This window comes from Pelodiscus sinensis, chromosome 28 (genome assembly GCF_052426305.1).
Source record: "Pelodiscus sinensis isolate ZL-2025 chromosome 28, ASM5242630v1, whole genome shotgun sequence".
Taxonomy (NCBI): Eukaryota; Metazoa; Chordata; order Testudines; family Trionychidae; genus Pelodiscus; species Pelodiscus sinensis.
The window spans coordinates 6,482,428-6,499,952 of NC_143079.1; the positions used below are offsets into that span (position 1 = coordinate 6,482,428).

Here is a 17,525-nt window from a genome sequence, read left to right on the forward strand (position 1 = left end):
AGCTGCAGGGTAGACCTATTCGAAGATCCTAGCACATCTGAAATAAACCCACAGGTATGTGCAGTGCTATCACTTAAAGCTTAATTGCAAAGCTTATGAGGCTATTAACACTTTGTTCTAGTTTTTCCTGCCTCCCCAGAGGAAGGAGGGTTTTTGTCTTTGCTGCCTACTAATGTATTTAAAACTCTTCTTTTTAGTTACCCTGCCGTCTGTGAATTTTTGCAAAACAATAGTTTGTTATCAGTAATCCGAGCTCACGAAGCCCAGGATGCCGGGTAAGTGCTGCAGGGGTAGGACTGTGCAAGAATAAATGTTCAGTTTTTCTACCCTTAGCAAGGTCAGAATGCTAACATCATGCCCTGACTTCCAGGTACCGAATGTACAGGAAGAGCCAGACAACAGGCTTTCCATCGCTAATCACAATCTTCTCTGCACCAAATTACCTAGATGTGTATAACAACAAGGGTAAGGCTGCCGAAGCCACATCTCTGCAGTTGTTTTGGAGGCCAGTGCTGGTTTTGTTATTAATCCTTAGGAAATCCCTCCCCAACTTCCTCCTTCTGTTTTGTCTGCAGTAGCTCCAGCTCACTCCATCCTTCTTTGAATGAAACCTCTTCCCTTTCCCTAGGTGCACACACAGCTTGTGAGCCAAAACATGCTAGCCAGCGAGCCCACTGCATCATGATAGCTGCTGTGTTGCTCCCCTCTTCTTCAAGGCTGGCCTGACCTGCTGATACGATTCTACTCCCCCACACATGCTTCTCAGCTTTAAGGGGGTGGTTGGTGTCTGGGAACGTGCAGCTGGGGAAGGAGGTGGAACGGCTCAAGATCTCTGGAGTTTGTACTACCTGCTTTCTCTCCTGACACAATGGTCTTATTTCAGTTATGCTGATGAAAGGCTTAAAAAAAAATCTTACCTTCAATATGGTATGTGCCTGGGCTAAGCTAGTGTTGAATCCCAAAAAGCTTCATTAAGTGTTAAAAGCCTGTAAACTCGCAGTGAAGATGGCCGCTCTGTGTGACTTGCTCCATCCTAACCCGTGTGTTGCAGTACCAGTGCTCAAAGGGATAAATCAACCATGGAGTTAGTAGCTTTGGTTCTGAATTTCTTTCCTTCAGTCAGTTGAACATAGATACTTCAGCATCACATTATTTTCCTTTTTTGGACGATGGTACTGAATGAAGAGTAGCTGTGCGATTAGTATGGCAGCTGCATTCAAATTGGCAGCAAGTTGTGGCATTGCTACTGAAGTCATGTGCCGTTTCATTGACATCATCAGGTCTGTGGGTCCACAGGACACATTGCAGCCCAAACCAGTAGACATATGTAAACACAAAAGACAGAGTAATTGTTTAGAGTGGTCCATGGTAGTTATAAATACAAATAATAAGATGAAAATGAGCAAAGGTAAAATTTATGCTGAGCGCAGAACTCTTTCCTAAGGTCCCGGTCTGTAGGACAGAGGAATAGTCTTGAGGAGGAGTTGGTTTCAGTCACTTACTCTGGACAGAGCTGTAGTGTATGCTGTACAGGGTGCAATCTGAAACCACTTGGCCAAGAGTAATTAATAGGCTTTCAGCTCTGATTCTGATATCTGTGGGAATGCCATCTTGTACCGTGTCATCAGGGGCCCTTAAACGAATATTAACATGCATTGGGAAAAGGAACATTGCTGGGAAATTAGAAGCAGACTGCAAATCTTTTTCTAAAACTGAAAGCTAAATCTTTTTTCTCAGTCTAAACTGGACTAAGTAGCAAACTTAAAATAAGAGCTTTCTTTCCCACTCTGATTCAGAATGGTTTACCTGGCTTTAACTGATTATTGAAGTGAAGTAGGGATGTAAGTGACTATTCGACTACCTAATAAGCATATGTTTATCAGGTAGTTGAGTAGTGACTCAGCTAGTTGCTTTTCTCCCCCTCCTCCCTTGCTGTCTCTAACAAAGAGAGGCAGCAAGAGGGGGGAGCAGGAGCTGTTGTTGGATCCCCTAGCACTATCTTGGGGGGGCGGGCAAAAGAGGCAAAGATGTAGCGGGGAACTTGTGCAAGCCAAGAATCAGCTTATTCCCAGCTTGTGCCTGGTCCCAGATGCTGCACCTCTACTTTTTAAACATATTAAGAGCCTGACAGCTTTTAATATATTTAAAAGTCAGAGCCGCACTGGGGTTAGCTCCTGAGCCGGGAGCAGTTTCCTGCCTGATCAACTAATCAAGAATTGATGGAAAGTCCATCGACTATTCAATTAGCTGATTGCCTGCTATTTAACATCCCTACTTCTAAGATGATGGTGTGTGTGTTGTCACAGTTTACCTGTAACATTATAAGCCCCTGGGAATGACATACATGCTGGTAATGGCAACTGACGCTGCCACTGTAATATGCAATTTCTGTCCATGTTCATTAACTTTCACCCATCTGATACCAAATAAGGAGTGGGGGAGACTTTCTTACCTTGACTAAGGAGCCAAGAGTTTCTAGTTCATGGTTTCTTTGAGGTGACTATTTGAGGCTTTTGAACAGAGCGTACTTTTCTTTATAGTCGTCTTATATGAGGAGCTATTTGGAAAATGAGCTATTGTGAAATGTTTAAAACTTCTGCTGGTTGCATGCCCTGTAGTTCATAAACTGAAAATACCACTTAAGCCTCTTAATTCTAGATAAGTGGTGGTTTGGCACTGCATAAATTGAGCTAGCTGTCATTGTTTGATCACTGATGCCATGCTCAGTGCTATATGAACCTGGAGGGAAACAGTCTGTGCCTCAGAGCTTACAGTGCCTGCATACACCCATTCTCTCACTCTATTCTTTTTAGCTGCTGTTCTGAAATATGAAAACAATGTCATGAACATCAGACAGTTCAACTGTTCTCCACACCCCTACTGGCTTCCAAATTTCATGGATGTCTTCACATGGTCCTTACCATTTGTAGGGGAAAAGGGTAAGACAAATACAGCATTTAGATTTGTTTGGCCTAAACAGTGACGGATCATAGCACTGTACGTATTAAAAACCCCTGAGGGTTACTTAAATGTCTATAAATATGAAATAAGATTTTATCTAGGAAGTTTTAAATGCGTGTGCAGCTTGACAGGGTAAAATGGCATTGGCAATAATGCAGGCAATACTGTTGTACAGTAGTAGAACTTTGATGGCTACAGTTCCTTAGATTTTAAATGTATGGAGGGGGGAAAAGTCTGCTTTGCCATTACCAAGAAGTTAAATAAAATGGTCCTTGTTTTCACAATATTTTTGTGTTGATGAACCAGCCCTTATTAAGTGATTTCCCCCAACTGTGCTGACATTTTGCATGGTACACAAAGAAAGCAGTAAATATCTCATGGATGTGTGGCCTGTCAGAAAAGAGGGGAGAGAAAGATCATTCTCCACAGTTAGGAGGGGGGGGAGGCTTTGATTTCAGTTTTAATAAGGTACACCTGCCTAAAAAAACCCGATTTTGCCAGAATTTGCACTTCTTAACAAAGGAGCCTTGTCCTCTCCCAACCAGTCTAGATTCTAATTCAGGGCTTTAGGGTTTAGGTAGATAGCTTAAAGGTCCCAAATGTTTACTCTGCAGAACCAGTGGTTGAAATCTCAGCAGAGTCAACATTCTCTGAAACAGATGGAGTATTATGCAGTTTTTGTGGGGTGGAGAAAATTGAGGGGGACTGGGAAGGGACCTTAACTGAGACCCAATCTCTTTGGCATGAGCACTGTGGATACCCCATTCCTGGACCAGTTCCCATGCAGTGAGGTAGCATTCTGGGCACTATTCAGATTGTACTGGATGTATCAGAGGAGCTCTGGTATCTAATCAAATGTGTCCTGGGATCCTCTGCAATGAAAGATGCTGCAGAATGTAGCTATGAAATATCCCTAGGCTCCCTCTTCAGATGTGTAAATGGCTGATATCATTTGTTCAGCACATCTCACCCTCTCAAATACCCTCCCCTTCAGCAGTGTGAGCGCCCGCTCCTCTAATCATCCTATCTATTTGTCACTACTTCTTGCAGTCACAGAGATGCTGGTTAACATCCTCAACATATGCTCTGATGATGAGTTGATTTCAGATGGTGATGAGACTTTGGAAGGTAACAACTTTTATTACAAGTTGGGCTGTTAACAGTGGGCTTGAGGGGTGATTTAAAGCTAATTCAAAAGGCTTCGACATGCACTTCAGAATTAGATGCTGAACTTTTGTCTCCTTGCAATCCAGTGACAATGGAGTGCATGGTGCAGTACTTATTTGTGGCAGTGAACTCCTCACTACAGATTCTGAAGAAAGGTTTCTTGGCATTACCGGGGCATGGGATTATCCCCAAGATATTTTTTCTGACTCAAACATTATTATCCAATTTACTGGTGCAGACAGTTTTTCTGCTGCTACTCTGCCCTGCTAGTTCTAAACTTTAACACTCAAGCACTAGGCCCATCCATCTGCCCTTCCTTTTCATACTAGCTCCAGAAATAGCAGTTGGTTATTTGGTACTGGTTAGTGATTTTGAAGTGACGATGTGTGAAAGAGGCTGTGAATGCTGGTTGAGTATTATGCACGTTTTGATGAGTGGAAGAGTTTTGAGAGAAAATAAAATAAATGCGGCATGGAAGTGGTAAGAGAGGTATCATATGACACAGTGCCGCTTCTATCAACAGGTCAAGACTTTAACCCGCTTCTCCCTCTGCATTTCATTTGCTTTTTTTCCCCTCTCCCTCCCATGAAAATTAAATTTTTTTTCTTCTATGTCTTTATCTCCTTGTTTCTTGGTGTCTCCTCTCCCTGAAGAGCACTACATTTCAAGCTATCAGAAAGGTACCCAGCTAGAATTTGCTACAAGCTTAATTCTCACTGCCTGTGCCACCAGGTTCCTTGGATTGAATTTGAATAGCTGGGCAGTCTCTCCATTCCCCTTTCAGTTTTAACATGAGCGCTGTGTGGTTTTTTTTAACCCTGCTGTGTTCCTCCAGGAACCTGAGAGATGGGGTCACATTTCTATTTAAACTCCAAATGCAGCCACCTAGTGCATGGCTGAACCATTGGTGCATGTTAGATCTCCAGTTTGGCTTTTTCTTGTCTGGTGTGTGATAGTGCCATTTGAAGAGTCTCAGCTGAGAGGAGATGTTTCTCATGTGATTTTATCATCAGTCACCTCCCATGCTTGTCTCCCAGTGTGTGCTGTTAAAAAGGTGCACACTTACCTCACTGTGTGTTTGAGTGAGGGTCAAAGCAGAGATGCAAGGCTCCTGCCAGCCATTCACTGTGTGCGTGTGCCAGAGGTGATGCTTGTGTGACCACTCTCCCTTCTGCAAGCACAGCTCAGCATTCCTAGGTGTTCGTCAGTAGTCAGATGTGTCAGTATTCTGCCGTACCAAACTGTCTGCGACTGAGTCGTTTGTGTTCCATTCTGTGCAGTACGATCTGACCTGTTAAATAAAGATCTGGTGCTTCAAGCAGGAACTGGGAGCTGCCGTTTTGGTGGCTATTCTTTCCTTAGACTTTTATTCTGTGTCATTTTTTCAGTCTCACCAGCCTCACTCCCACTCTTACCCCCCCTTCTAAGAGACTGTTTTCTAACGAATATAGCAATGAACTTGGAATCCATGATTGCTCTTTCCTAGAGCCAGGCGCTTCAGACCGACATTACCTGTGGCTTTAAAAGGGGGGCAGGAAATCCTTAAACAGTTTTTTTTCTACCAAAGGAGGCACAACAGTCCGCAAGGAGATCATCAGGAATAAGATCAGAGCCATTGGGAAGATGGCTCGTGTTTTTTCAGTTCTCCGGTAAGAAGTCAACTTGAAAGTGTTTGTGTCTGAGCTTCACATGTGATCTGGGTACTGGGGGTTGCTGCTCTGTCTGAGTGAATGTAGTAGTATGCAGGCAGGAATCCAGCTGAGAGACTGCAGAACTATATTAAAAGGTGGTCTAGGTTTGGGAATGTTACACCCATCCATGTGAAGTTCTGCAAAGCGGGTGTTCAGTCGTGTTTGGGAACTGCAAAACCATCCCGTTGAAGCTGGCATCCTCATTGACGGAGATAATTAGATCTGGAGTGGAAATCCCTTCAGAGCAGAGATGCATTTCATGTAAACAAGGAAATATTGGGGAAGTACTTCTCTTACTGTTGGCTTGGCTGCATGCCGTCCTAGCAAATAGAGCATCTACAAGGGTGTATTCAATTTCCTGGTGGAAAAAGACATCCAGCGTAAGCTGTTTGGCTGGCCTGCAGGAGTTTACAGCCAAGATGGTACAGATGTAGGCTTGCAGGTTACCCAAAGGTAGCCTTCCCCTCTGGAAGGAACACGTCATTGAGCATGCCTCTGGCTGTAACACTCTTGCCTAAATGCTGGCCTTGGTAGGAGTAATTCATCTTTCTGCATCCTTTTTTCAGAGAGGAGAGTGAGAGCGTGCTGACTCTCAAGGGCCTGACTCCCACAGGTACGCTGCCTCTGGGAGTCCTCTCAGGGGGAAAGCAGACTCTACAGACTGGTGAGTACGTGAGAAATAACCCTTTCTGTGAGCTCCATACACACTGTGTCACACTCCAGTGACTCGTGTGCATGGGTGCTTCTCAGCCTGCGGCTTGGGACCCCGGGGGAGCCGCCAGCACTTGTTTGGAGGAGTCAGGATTCTTTATTCGCTGTACCTGGTGTTCTGCTGAAGCAGAGCTGGCATGGGAATATCTGGCTCTCAGGGGCCTCCGTAAATTATTGTGCCAGTTCCCACAGTTCCTCCCCTGCAGCATTGTGGGATTGGGAGCAAAGGATTCCCGGGAGGGCCATTTTGTGGGTTCATAGGGAGACAGGTTGAGAAACCCTGCTATAAACTGTTGCAAATGGAGTTGCAGGAGTCCTTTCTAAGATGCCAGTGTCATCTCATGGCCAGTAATGGTAGCAAAGATTGAGACTGCGCCAAGCTTCAAGCATGTTTATCATCCATTGTTATAACAGCTCTTAAGATTCCCCCCCCTTGCTTCTCCTTCCTCCCCCCCTTTCAAACATTGCTCCAGGGCATTTCCTGCTTCAGCTACTCTGCTGCTGCTTTGTAACCCTGTCTGTGGATCGAATGGTAAATGTCTGGTTTTTATCAAACCAAATCCCTTTGTTTCCAATCCTAATAGTATCATTCTAGGAGAGAGAAACTTGTATTTTTACTTAGCAATAAGCTAAGTCTCTCAGGTTTGTTTTTAGTGTTCAGTCCCAGGGACGTGGTACATTGGGTTTGAGTAGCTTTTCTGCAGTCTTGTTACTTTGTGTATTTTTGGCAAGTATTCTTGTTACTCCCCACCTAGGCTTCCCACCGATCAAATTATATTAACATTCTGAGCGCAGTAGTGCTCAAACCTCCTCCAAGCAGAGTGTTCCAGACCACAGGGAGTGGAGATTGGCTGGTGGTCAGGGGAGTGAGTTCTCATTGTAACGTGTCCCCAGAGGGAATCCTGTAATCTAGTGTTTTAATCCTTTCCTGCTGCCAGCCCTTGAGTACAGGCATACACTGGCCTGCTTTCCCTTCCTATCAGCATTGGTTTCCTGATGGCTCAGAGAGAGGTTTGTTCTGGGACTGTGTGTCTTCGATTAAATATTTCATGTATGTGTGAGAGGAGAATTGCTCTGGGATCCTATTGGGTTTGAAGAATTTGGCATCTAGGTTTCCTTTGTTCAAAGAGATGTGCAAGTTTACTTTAAGCTCTGTCCAACTTGATTTCTGATTAAGCTACCAACATGAGAATAGAAAGTCAGTAGATGAGAAGGCAGATGTTCACCTTGAGTGTGTTCTGACGAGCGTGGGATACAGAATACTCTAGAGCCAGGCCTATCATGTAACATTGTTGATGGAGCTCTAGTTTGAAGGGTGATGCATGTAATAGATTGAAGAGGTGCCAACAAGCTTAGGACACTTATAGCTGTTGTTCTAGGCCAGGGGTCTCCAGCCTTTTTAAGCATGAGATCGCTTTCTGAATTTAAGTGCAATCCAAGAACTACCTCAAACCCAATACCCTTGCCCCGCCTCCTTTGTGACCCGCCTCCTTTGTGACCCTTCTCCAAGGCCCCGCCCCTGCTCACTCCATCCCTTCTCCATCCTCCCTCGCTTTCACCAGGCAGGGGCAGCAGGTTGGGTATAGGCTCTGGAGTGTGAGAGGGGCTCTACGATTAGCTTAGGGCAGGTAGTTTGGGTGCAGAGGGGGTTCTAGGTGCAGGTTCTGGGAGGGTGTTTGGATGCAGGGGTGCTTGGGGCTAGAGCAGGACCTGGGGTGTAGGAAGGGGTTCATGACTGGCGTAGGGTTTCAGGATGTGAGCTCCATCTGGGCACTGCTTACCTCAGGTGGCTCCTGGGTGGTGGGGCTAAGGCAGGCTGACCCCTGCCCTGGCCCTGCACCACCCCCAAAAGCAGCCAGAAAACTCTTCCTCCCCCACCCAACCCCCCGCCGCCGCCCTGCTCTGTGGAGATAGGATACAGGGTGAGAGAGTGGGCACCTTGACATTAGGGGACACCTTATTCTCCCTTCCCTGCCCTACACAGCAAGCAGGAGGCTCCTGGGGGTGGCAGCTCCAAAACAAGGGGCAGGAGATGCACAGCAGTAGGGGGAGGGGCAGCTGAAGTGCAGGCACTTGACAGCCTCCTGGCCAAACCAGTCAGGATCCCCTGTCAGAGGCTTCAAGATCTACCAGTGAAGGAATTTAGTTTTGCATAGCTTCATAGTAAGCTTTGTGGTTTGATCACAGTAGTAAGAGAGATGGAAGATCAGTTAGATGATTCCTGCTGCTCTTCCCCTGTTCTCCTGCCTTCAGTCTGACTTCTCTTCTGTATGAAGTCTGAGCTTCTGCCCTTCAAGGCAATCCATAACTCCCTTGCTGCCTGCACCTCCCCACTCAGCTGCTAAGCTCCACCCTACTGCTTATGCCCTCCCCTGCATGTCTCTCCTGGTCAGTCCTTGTCCCTCTTCTCCACTCCTAACTTCATGCCACCTCCCTGCTCCCTATATGTTTGGAATGTGCACTGACTGGCACTCCAGGAGCCCCTCTGTGCAGTCCTGCATGCCCCAGCTAATGGCTGCGCCGAGCTCTTGTATTGCGTTCCCCTGGGCCCTTGTTGTCAGGGCAGGGATGCTGGGCATTGGCTTGCTCCCCTTCTCTGAGCCTTCTGCAGATCTTTACTAGCATGAAATTAACAAGAGTCGACTAGACATGCTCAACTCAGCTACAATATTAACCCGCAATGCTACCCATTCCTCGCCCTCCGTTTGGAAGCCTGAACACGTGGCCTGTGCATTGTGACACAAGGATTTAATAGCCTCAGGTGCACTCGAGCCTAGGGGCAAGTAGATTCCAATCAGGGTCCCTCCAATGAGTTTCCCCACTACCAGGTGCTCTGACGGGTTTACTATCACAAGCAGATTGACAATTGTAGCAGTGCTGGGGTGGAGGGAGACCTGACGTTGCTGAAACCTTAAGGGGTCCTGTTGCTTAGTAACCTTTTGTGGGAGGAGTTGAAGCCAAGTAGGCTTGCAATCTCTGCCTTTATTGTGTTCTCCTTTTCACTGGGAGCTGAGCAGCCTGGTTACTGTGCTGCTGAGCACACTGCTCCCAGAAAAGGAGCCAACCCCCCTTGCTTTCCCCTCCCTCCAAATGCCGGCCTGTTGGTTAAAGTCAGTTTTTTATTTAAAGGACAAGGGCACTTCTGCGACAGGTAGGTTTGTGTGCTACAGTCTCCATGCGGTAATGAGATCCATCCATGGTAGTCTCCTTGCCAAAGCATCCCGAGGTGCCCATTAAATGTCTGCTTGGAAAACCAGTGGAAGAGTGGCATGGTTCAGTCCAAGAGATGCCAGCCCCATGGCCGTCATGGGGTCATGTGTGCCTGGCCTAGGAGGTGCTAAAAGGCCAGCCCGGTTCTTGGTTGGACTCAGCAGTTTGACATTGATGGTGAACTTCATGCCACTAGGAGGAAGGGGAGGCTCCCAAACAGCTTGAATCCTCAGCTGGAGATACCAGCTGAGTGAAATCCCCTGCAGCCCTTCCATCTCTAACTCCTGTCAGTCCTCCTCTGCCGGCTGATCTTCATCATGATCCTACCTACTGGGGCGGGAGGATTGTGTGTCTCTAATGGCAGCAATAATGTTAGTTCACTCACTCTTTTCTGTCTTCATTTTTGCATGCCACTGTTCCTCCTGTATTACAGCCACAGTAGAAGCGGTAGAGGCACGGGAAGGTATGGCTGGTTCCTGCGAGAGACTCAATCATGTCTGTCTGCTAATTTTAAGGAGCTTTATCAGCAGTATGAAAGCGTTTTACTCTTGCATCACCAGAAATCGGGGAGGATTGGCCCCTTCTGGAAAAATTATACAATATGCGGTTACTTCAGCTCTGTCTCAGCCTTGGTGTCACAGAGATGAGCTGGGATGTTTAATTTCAACAGACTGGGCTCTTTTAGCAGATTGAGAATTCTGGTGTCTCCTCAAGATCCTAGTGGTGATTCCTGTAACTTCATCACTTGATGGCTTATTCCTCAGTCAGGTCCTTCACAGTGTGTTTCTGAAGGCTGCAAGAGCAGTTGGCCAGAATTATACAGGAAATACTTGATTGCTGTTCCTTAAGATCTGATCCCAACCTTTGCCTTCCCTTCAGTGTGGCGAGGCAGTACCCTCTCTGCAGTTAAGATAGTAATACCACATACATGAATTTACTGCTCTGGAAACTTGTATTCTCTTTTGCAGTTTCAGTGCATTTGTATTGGGTGAACCCACACTCTATGGAGATACTAATATCTGAAAGAATTTAATCTTTAAAAACACTTGGAGCAAAATCTTTTACTTAAATCTATTTTAAAACAAACCAGCTAAATGCATTGTGTAGGGCGATCCCTGCAAGGAACTTAAATTACTGCAAGGTTGAGTAGAAACAAAGGCTTACGCATCTGCAGTGGGTCTCTGTCCTGTGTGTTTAGCTCCTGGTCATGCAAGACAAAATGCTTCTTTTCTGATCCAAGGATTAGCTCTTTCTCCTGTTTGTGGTGTAGTAGTGCGTGGTTTTTGTGTGTTGAAGTAAAACACCCTTTGCTGATTTGTCCTCACTTTTTTTAGTATTATGTTTTTCAGCTTTGACAGTGTGCTGCTGTTTCACTGCATTAACTCTTCAGAATACAGGGCACATGTCTGGCCTATTAGTTGCTCCCGCTAAACAGTATTGCAAGGGAAATCATGGATGAAAATTGCACAGATAAACTGTTGGTGCTGCTGAGTCAATTGAACTGGGCCCTAGAAATTGATTTAATGAAACTCTGCATGTCACCAGTGTCACTTTGCCGTTCAGGAGATGACAAATTCTACACAGATCTATTGCTTACTTTTACTTAACCAGACATGTGCTTTGTAGCCACGAGTCTCGGTTCTGTAGTATTGTGTGTGCTGATAGGCTCTTCTTCCAGATGCTATTGGGCAGACTGACTTTCTTCTTTGCCCTCCTTGCTCTAGCCATCCGTGGATTTTCACCACAGCACAAGATTCGCAGCTTCGAAGAAGCCAGAGGGTTGGACCGCATTAACGAACGCATGCCGCCGCGCAAAGATTCAGTGCACCCAGACGGGCCGGTGAACTTGGTAACCTCAACAAACTCTGCGGAAAAGAACGGCACAGGGAAGAAAGCTTAGTAATGGTTCTAATGCCCAATCTGCACCACTAAAGGATCCAAAACTTAATGAATTTTATTTATTTATTATTGGGGTGGGATAGGGATGGGAAAGAAATAAACTTAACCTGGAGGCACGTTCATAATCCAGTTTGCATCCATTCTGTAAGAAGGGTGACCATTTTGTAATTTTTTTAATTTATGTTCAGTATATAAAAAGTCCATCTTTTTTAATTTAGAAACCAATCTAATTGCTAGTGCATATATGAAAATGTTGTGCTGTACAGCTGGTCTCTCCCCCACAGCAGGGGGACCTCTGAGGATTAAAAACAAAACTCACCCAGAGTCCCAGGCACCTTTTGATCTTTGACTTGGGTACAGGTTTCCAGTAGCCTCTGCTTTCGAAAGCAGCATCTTTAATTTTAAAACACGTTTTCACAACTGTCTTCCCCGAGTTCGCTGTTGTTTTCTTTAGCTTTTATTGCCTAGCTGCGTCGGCAGCTTTCACAATTGGTTTGTGGAAGGTGGTGTGCTGCTTGGTGTGAGTGGCTCAGACCCATCCATCTCTTTTTGGGAAGACTTCATCCTAGGTAGTGATAAATTGGATAGTTCAGATTCCAGCTGGGATCTTGGATTATCTCTTGGGGACAAGGGTGTGAATTTTCCAATACTCGCACATTTGTCTTGAGGATTCCAATAGAACACAAAACCTCTCCGAATGACCTGGAAGGTGGGTGTGGGAGAGCTTTTCTATTCTTTCTACAACTTCAGGTTTTTAGACTGTGCATGAAGCAAGCCATTTGCACTGTTCCATCAGTACAGCCTACACTCGAAGTGCATCTAAGAGTTCTTTACGGAACACCATGCATTTTGATTTAACTGTGCACTGAAACAGAAGTAGATCAGTGCACGCTAGGTAACATTTAGTGCATGATAGCAAGGTGTATATAGCCAGTTAGTGCACTAGGATTTACAGCTTGCTGTGCACTAACTGTGTCTTGACAGGCCCCTGGTGTTGGTATTGCCACAGTAGCAACCAGAATACGCCCCCCACACACACACCACCCCCACCCACCCACGCACTAGGTTTAAGGGATTAGACCATTAAGAACCTCGTGGCCAGCAGAGGTATATATCTGCTCTATAAAAGACGACGAACCAGCCAGGGAATGTCAGCGATTCCATTTGAAGGAGGGAGTAATGGACCTGGCCACAGATAAGTGGCACCAGGTGAGCTGATGGATGACAGTGGGGACAGATTGGTGAGCTATACTGATCGTTGCTTCCTTTCCGTAAATAGCTGTTGCATGGTCAGAGCAGAGTTTGGTGAAACACGTACATTTTTGGAAACCTCTGTGTCCTTCAGGTGTACTGAGGAGGATAACAGAGAAGGAAAGTAGCTTGGAGACCTCAGTGGAGCTGAGCTAGAGATTCTAGAAGTCTTTGTCTAGGATCTCTCAGTGAGTTGGGGGAAAGGAGATCTCTTTAGAGGACGGTGGGTTTCTGCTGTAAATACGCTCATGGGGATGTGAAAAGAATGGCCTCTCCATTGTCAAGCGTTGGAATCTAAATAAGCAAAGTACCCAGTCTGGTCCATTTCCTTTCGCAGACATTAGCTGAATCCAGTTTTGAAACCGACCTTGAAAAATCCAAACCTGATATTTAAGAAATAAAAACACCTCTTTTTCTGCCTTCCCTGATTGGTCATTTTAGCTGAATCCCCTCCTGCTTATTACATTGCATTAAAGCAGCATCACTCAAGTGCTAACCCCTGGCTCCCTTTCATGCCACTTCCCAATTTAACAAATGTACAACGTCCCTAGTGCCACCCAGAAGCAGGGTTAAACTCAGCCCTCTTGGTGAAGGGTATTGCCCCTCCACCCAGCCTGTTCTTTGTTTTCTCTTGAAGCTCCTTGATGTTACTGTCTTCACTTCATGGTGTGGACATTTGATTCCAGTCCCAGAGGAAGGCAGCTGCCTCACAGGATTGTCACTTCTAATGTCACTTTGTGAAAGTGAATGTTTTTGGAAGACTTGTCTGTTTTTCTCCATCGGGGCAAGGGGTCCCTCTTGTTATCCCTCCTAACCATTGCATCTTCCTTTAAAACATTGCAGGTTATGTGGTGCGCACTCCTGCTGGGTAATACACACACTCTGACCTGGCTGAGAGATTCTCTGAGCAGCATCTCTGCTGCAAGAGCCATGTGACAGGCACCACCTGAAGGAGATACATTTGTGCCTCCTTAAGGGTCATAAATAAATGGGAGGCGGTTGTCTAGATGGGAGCTCTCCTGTACATAGAAAGGATAGGAGGAGAGGACACTGTCAAGGTATCTGCTCTTTATTGCCTTTTGGAAGCTCACCCCTGAAAGTTGTGTCTGCCCAGTTAAAATGAAAACTTTGCTCACGGACTCTGGACTGCTGGTGTTGGCTTTCGTGCAAAGAAAAGGCCTTTGCTCATGAAAGGCTGTCCTGGTCTATGGACTCTGCAGGCAGGTTTTTTGAGCAGGTCACGCTACCAGCTTCTGTGGTGAGCCTCTTGGCCAATCCTCTTCAGTGAAAAAGATTAGCTTCTGTTCCAAAGCTGGAGGCTTGTTGTGGCGTTGCATAAGTGGTGGTTGCAAAGCATGGTGCTTTGAAACCATAGTTACTGGAACTGTGTGCCTGCCAAAATGATCTGTCCGCCACTGATCTGGAGACACAAAGGGGAGGGAGGGGGGCAACAGTTGGCTTCCAAAATTCAGTTTGACTTGTGACTTAGCGCTATTGTGAGTGCCAGAGAACTTGTTTTTAAGTTTATTAATTGTTGGATGGTAAACAGGAGTCCCAAATCATCCACTAATTGTCAGTCAGTGAGGCTGTCTGCAGTCAGGGAGGAGCCCTGCTCTCACATTAGTCACAATCAGTTGGAATAAGCAGTGCTGAGCGGCTCTGACAGCAGTCGCTAGTGGGCGGAAGGAGCTCTCTGGATGACTCATGGCGTCCCCATGCAGGAGCTATTGGGTCTTCCCCTCCTTTATTCTATCAAACTGAGAGCTGCTGGAAATGCATTCCGTATCCCACACAAGCACACGCAGCCAGGATGCTGTCAGGCGAAGCAGTCTCCAGTTGCTATGGGAACGTTAGTGCCAGGGACTCTGTTTCTTCAGCACAGTATGCAGTGTTCTTAACGGGCGAGGGGGTGAGCAGCAGCACAGATTGGGGAGAGTGGGTGTTAATTACCCCTTAATTGATGATCATCTTGTAACCTTCCCTGTCCTGGCTTTTCCTCTTAAATTGAGAGGTTAACTAGATCCTGTTGCGTGGAGTGGTGCTGGAAATGGATAGCGGTGTGTGACTGGTGGTGACCATGCATGGATGAGGAAGCAATGTACCATCACCAGCTGCATTTCCCTTGGGCATGTGGAGATGCCACCTGGGGTCAGAGGCGGGGGAGGCCAGGACTTTGCTTTTAAAATGTAAACACAGTATGTGAACCAACCTTCAGCACTAAGCATTTAACCCTCGCAGTCCCCTTTTGTTCTTTGTAACCAAGGAAGGAGAAGGGGAGATACCTCAAAGCACAGGCCTTTGTATGCTGGGCAGCTCTGGAAAGAGAGCAGAACTCATTCCCAGCACAGCACAGCATCACACCACACCACAGTGCTTGGTGCAAGAGGGGCTCCGCCTCCTGCCTGTCTCCACTGTAACAGCGGAGTGCAAAGAATTGTGGCCTTCAAAGCCATGTCAGAGTGGGAGGGGCTTAAATATTCCCCTAGCTTCCAGCACAAAAGTACAGCAGAGACGTGAAGTAGTTTCTCCTCTTCCAGCTCCCCATCCCATCTCCCAGAACCCCAGCGCTGGTTCTGCCTTGGAACTATGCATGTCTGAAGAGGCCTCATCCTGGAGCTCCATTTGTCCTCTGTTTCCATCCCCTCTTGCCAGCAAGCAAAAGCTTGACGAATGAGACTTTGCAAAAAACAAAACAAAAAAACAACAAAAAAAAAAGAAACATAAAAGCCAAGGAGTACAATCAGTCCATGGAATGCCAGACTATTAAGGGCAGTGCCACTGCACTCCTTTCTCCAGAAGGCTGTCCCTAGCAGCCTGTCTTATTTTTGCATGTTATAGCAAGGTGCATGTAACAAGGAGGGAGTCAGCAATGGGGTATTTTAGCATTGGGAACAAAGGTGCATTCGCCTTGTTTTGGGAGAACCTTTTACTGTGGTGCCATCCCGCACACCTATTTTTAAGGGCCTTTCTTGGCACATCACGACACTCGGGTAAATCTTCCCTAGCTAGATTCTTGTAACGGAGCAGCTCAGAGGCTTGTCTGCTTCAGACACAAAGGACCGCAAAGCCCCTAAGAACACGTGTTGGGTATGATGAGGATGACTTAGGTTCTCGACACCGAAGGAGCATATGCCCATTGCCTGGAGACTGCCTCCTTTTTTCTTGCTTTTTTTAGTTATGTTTAAAGAAAAATGGTGAAAATGTTATTTATTGGCAGAAATTATTTAATATAATTTCTTTTTTGTGAACAAGGAATGAATTTGTTAGAACTGTCTTAATGTAAATGGGAAGTCATCTTTAAAAAAAAAAAAGTTAAAAATTAAATGACAGTCATTTGGCTCTGGTGTCTTTATTCAAATCCGACTCACTTCTGGTGACCAGCGTGTGACTGGTTGGATCACAGAGATCCCCTTGAGACTGACACCTGGTGTGCTGATCATGCCACTGAGCCAGCCTTCCTGCTCTCTGGGGCGCCCCAAAACCCTGTCCTGCTGGGCCAGAGGCTTTGGTCTCACCCAAAAAAGGCATTGAGTTGGGGTAACATCCCTCCCAGCAGGGTAACTCAGACACTATCAGCTCTGGGAGGGCTCAGTTACAGGGACTTAGTAGTATCCAGGTTCACAGCCCCAAATAGAACCAAACCCCCAAATAAATCCATGTTACTCCGTAGAAAAGTTTTATACAGCTCAACGTTCACCCCCTTTATCAATGAAAAGAGGGGTATGCACAGCTGCTGTCCATCTCCTCCCCTGCCCAGGTAAGTTATTACACTGGGTTTGATAATAAGTGATTTTATTAAGTACTAAAATGGGATTTAAGTGGTTGCAATTGATGAGGCAGATCTAAGTAAGTTACTAAGCTAAAATAAACAAAACACGCAAGCTGAGCCTAATACACTATGGGTGCGTCTACACCGTAGGGCTTAACTCAAAATAAGCTATGCAAATTGAGCTACTTCAGTTGCGTATCTTATTTCAAAATAGCTAATTTTGAAATAGGGAGCGTCTACCCAGCACTTCGAAATTGAGCACTCTTCCTCCAACTTCCCATATTCCTCGTACATTGAGGGTTACACAGTACTTCTTGCTGTGTCAAGATTAAGAAGTCCTCCAGCTTGCCAGTATTTTTACACTATTTTGAAATAACTTCCTGCTGTGTAGACGTGGACTAAGTTATTTTGGAATCGTGCTAGTTATTTCAAAATAGTGTTGCAGTGTAGACGTGTACCCTAAAGCCATGTCTATAGATTAAGATCAGAGCAGCCACAGTTGATGTTCCCGGATTCGAATTAGCAGGTCTAGTAAAGACACACTAATTCAAACAGAGGGCACTTTGTCAATGCCGGTAGTCCTGCTTCTATGAGGTTACTCCCTTTGACTTGCCGCAGTATGGCCGGTTCCAGAATTCAAGTTAAGATACTTTGACGTAAGCTGTGCAGTTAACGTAACTGAAGTTGCATATCTTAATTCCAACATCTCCCCTAGTGTAGAGAAATTATGTCTCACCCAAACCTCTATTACAGGTAAAGTCCTTCAGGCCAAAGTTGATCTTTTTTCTGGCTGGGCCTAGCTATTTTTCTCCACTACTTATAAGTTCCTTGTTTCCAGGTATTTTGTGATGGGGAACATCTATGAA

General features: G+C 45.8%; 1 protein-coding gene across 4 annotated transcripts in view; it reads left to right on the forward strand.

Moving 5' to 3' along the window:
• Positions 1-16,228, forward strand: part of PPP3CC (protein phosphatase 3 catalytic subunit gamma) — a 58,016-nt gene extending 41,788 nt beyond the window's left edge. The window contains exons 7-15 of one of the 4 annotated variants that reach the window (XM_075910895.2): positions 198-275; positions 371-465; positions 2,814-2,939; positions 4,012-4,089; positions 4,782-4,808; positions 5,696-5,777; positions 6,386-6,483; positions 10,174-10,203; positions 11,465-16,228. In XM_075910895.2, coding sequence (XP_075767010.1) covers positions 198-275; positions 371-465; positions 2,814-2,939; positions 4,012-4,089; positions 4,782-4,808; positions 5,696-5,777; positions 6,386-6,483; positions 10,174-10,203; positions 11,465-11,640 — 790 coding nt within the window. In that variant the 3' untranslated portion in view covers positions 11,641-16,228. The remainder of the gene's footprint in view (positions 1-197; positions 276-370; positions 466-2,813; positions 2,940-4,011; positions 4,090-4,781; positions 4,809-5,695; positions 5,778-6,385; positions 6,484-10,173; positions 10,204-11,464) is intronic. The other 3 variants (XM_075910893.2, XM_075910892.2, XM_075910894.2) reach the window with 3 other exon arrangements.
• Positions 16,229-17,525: the final 1,297 nt, after the last annotated feature.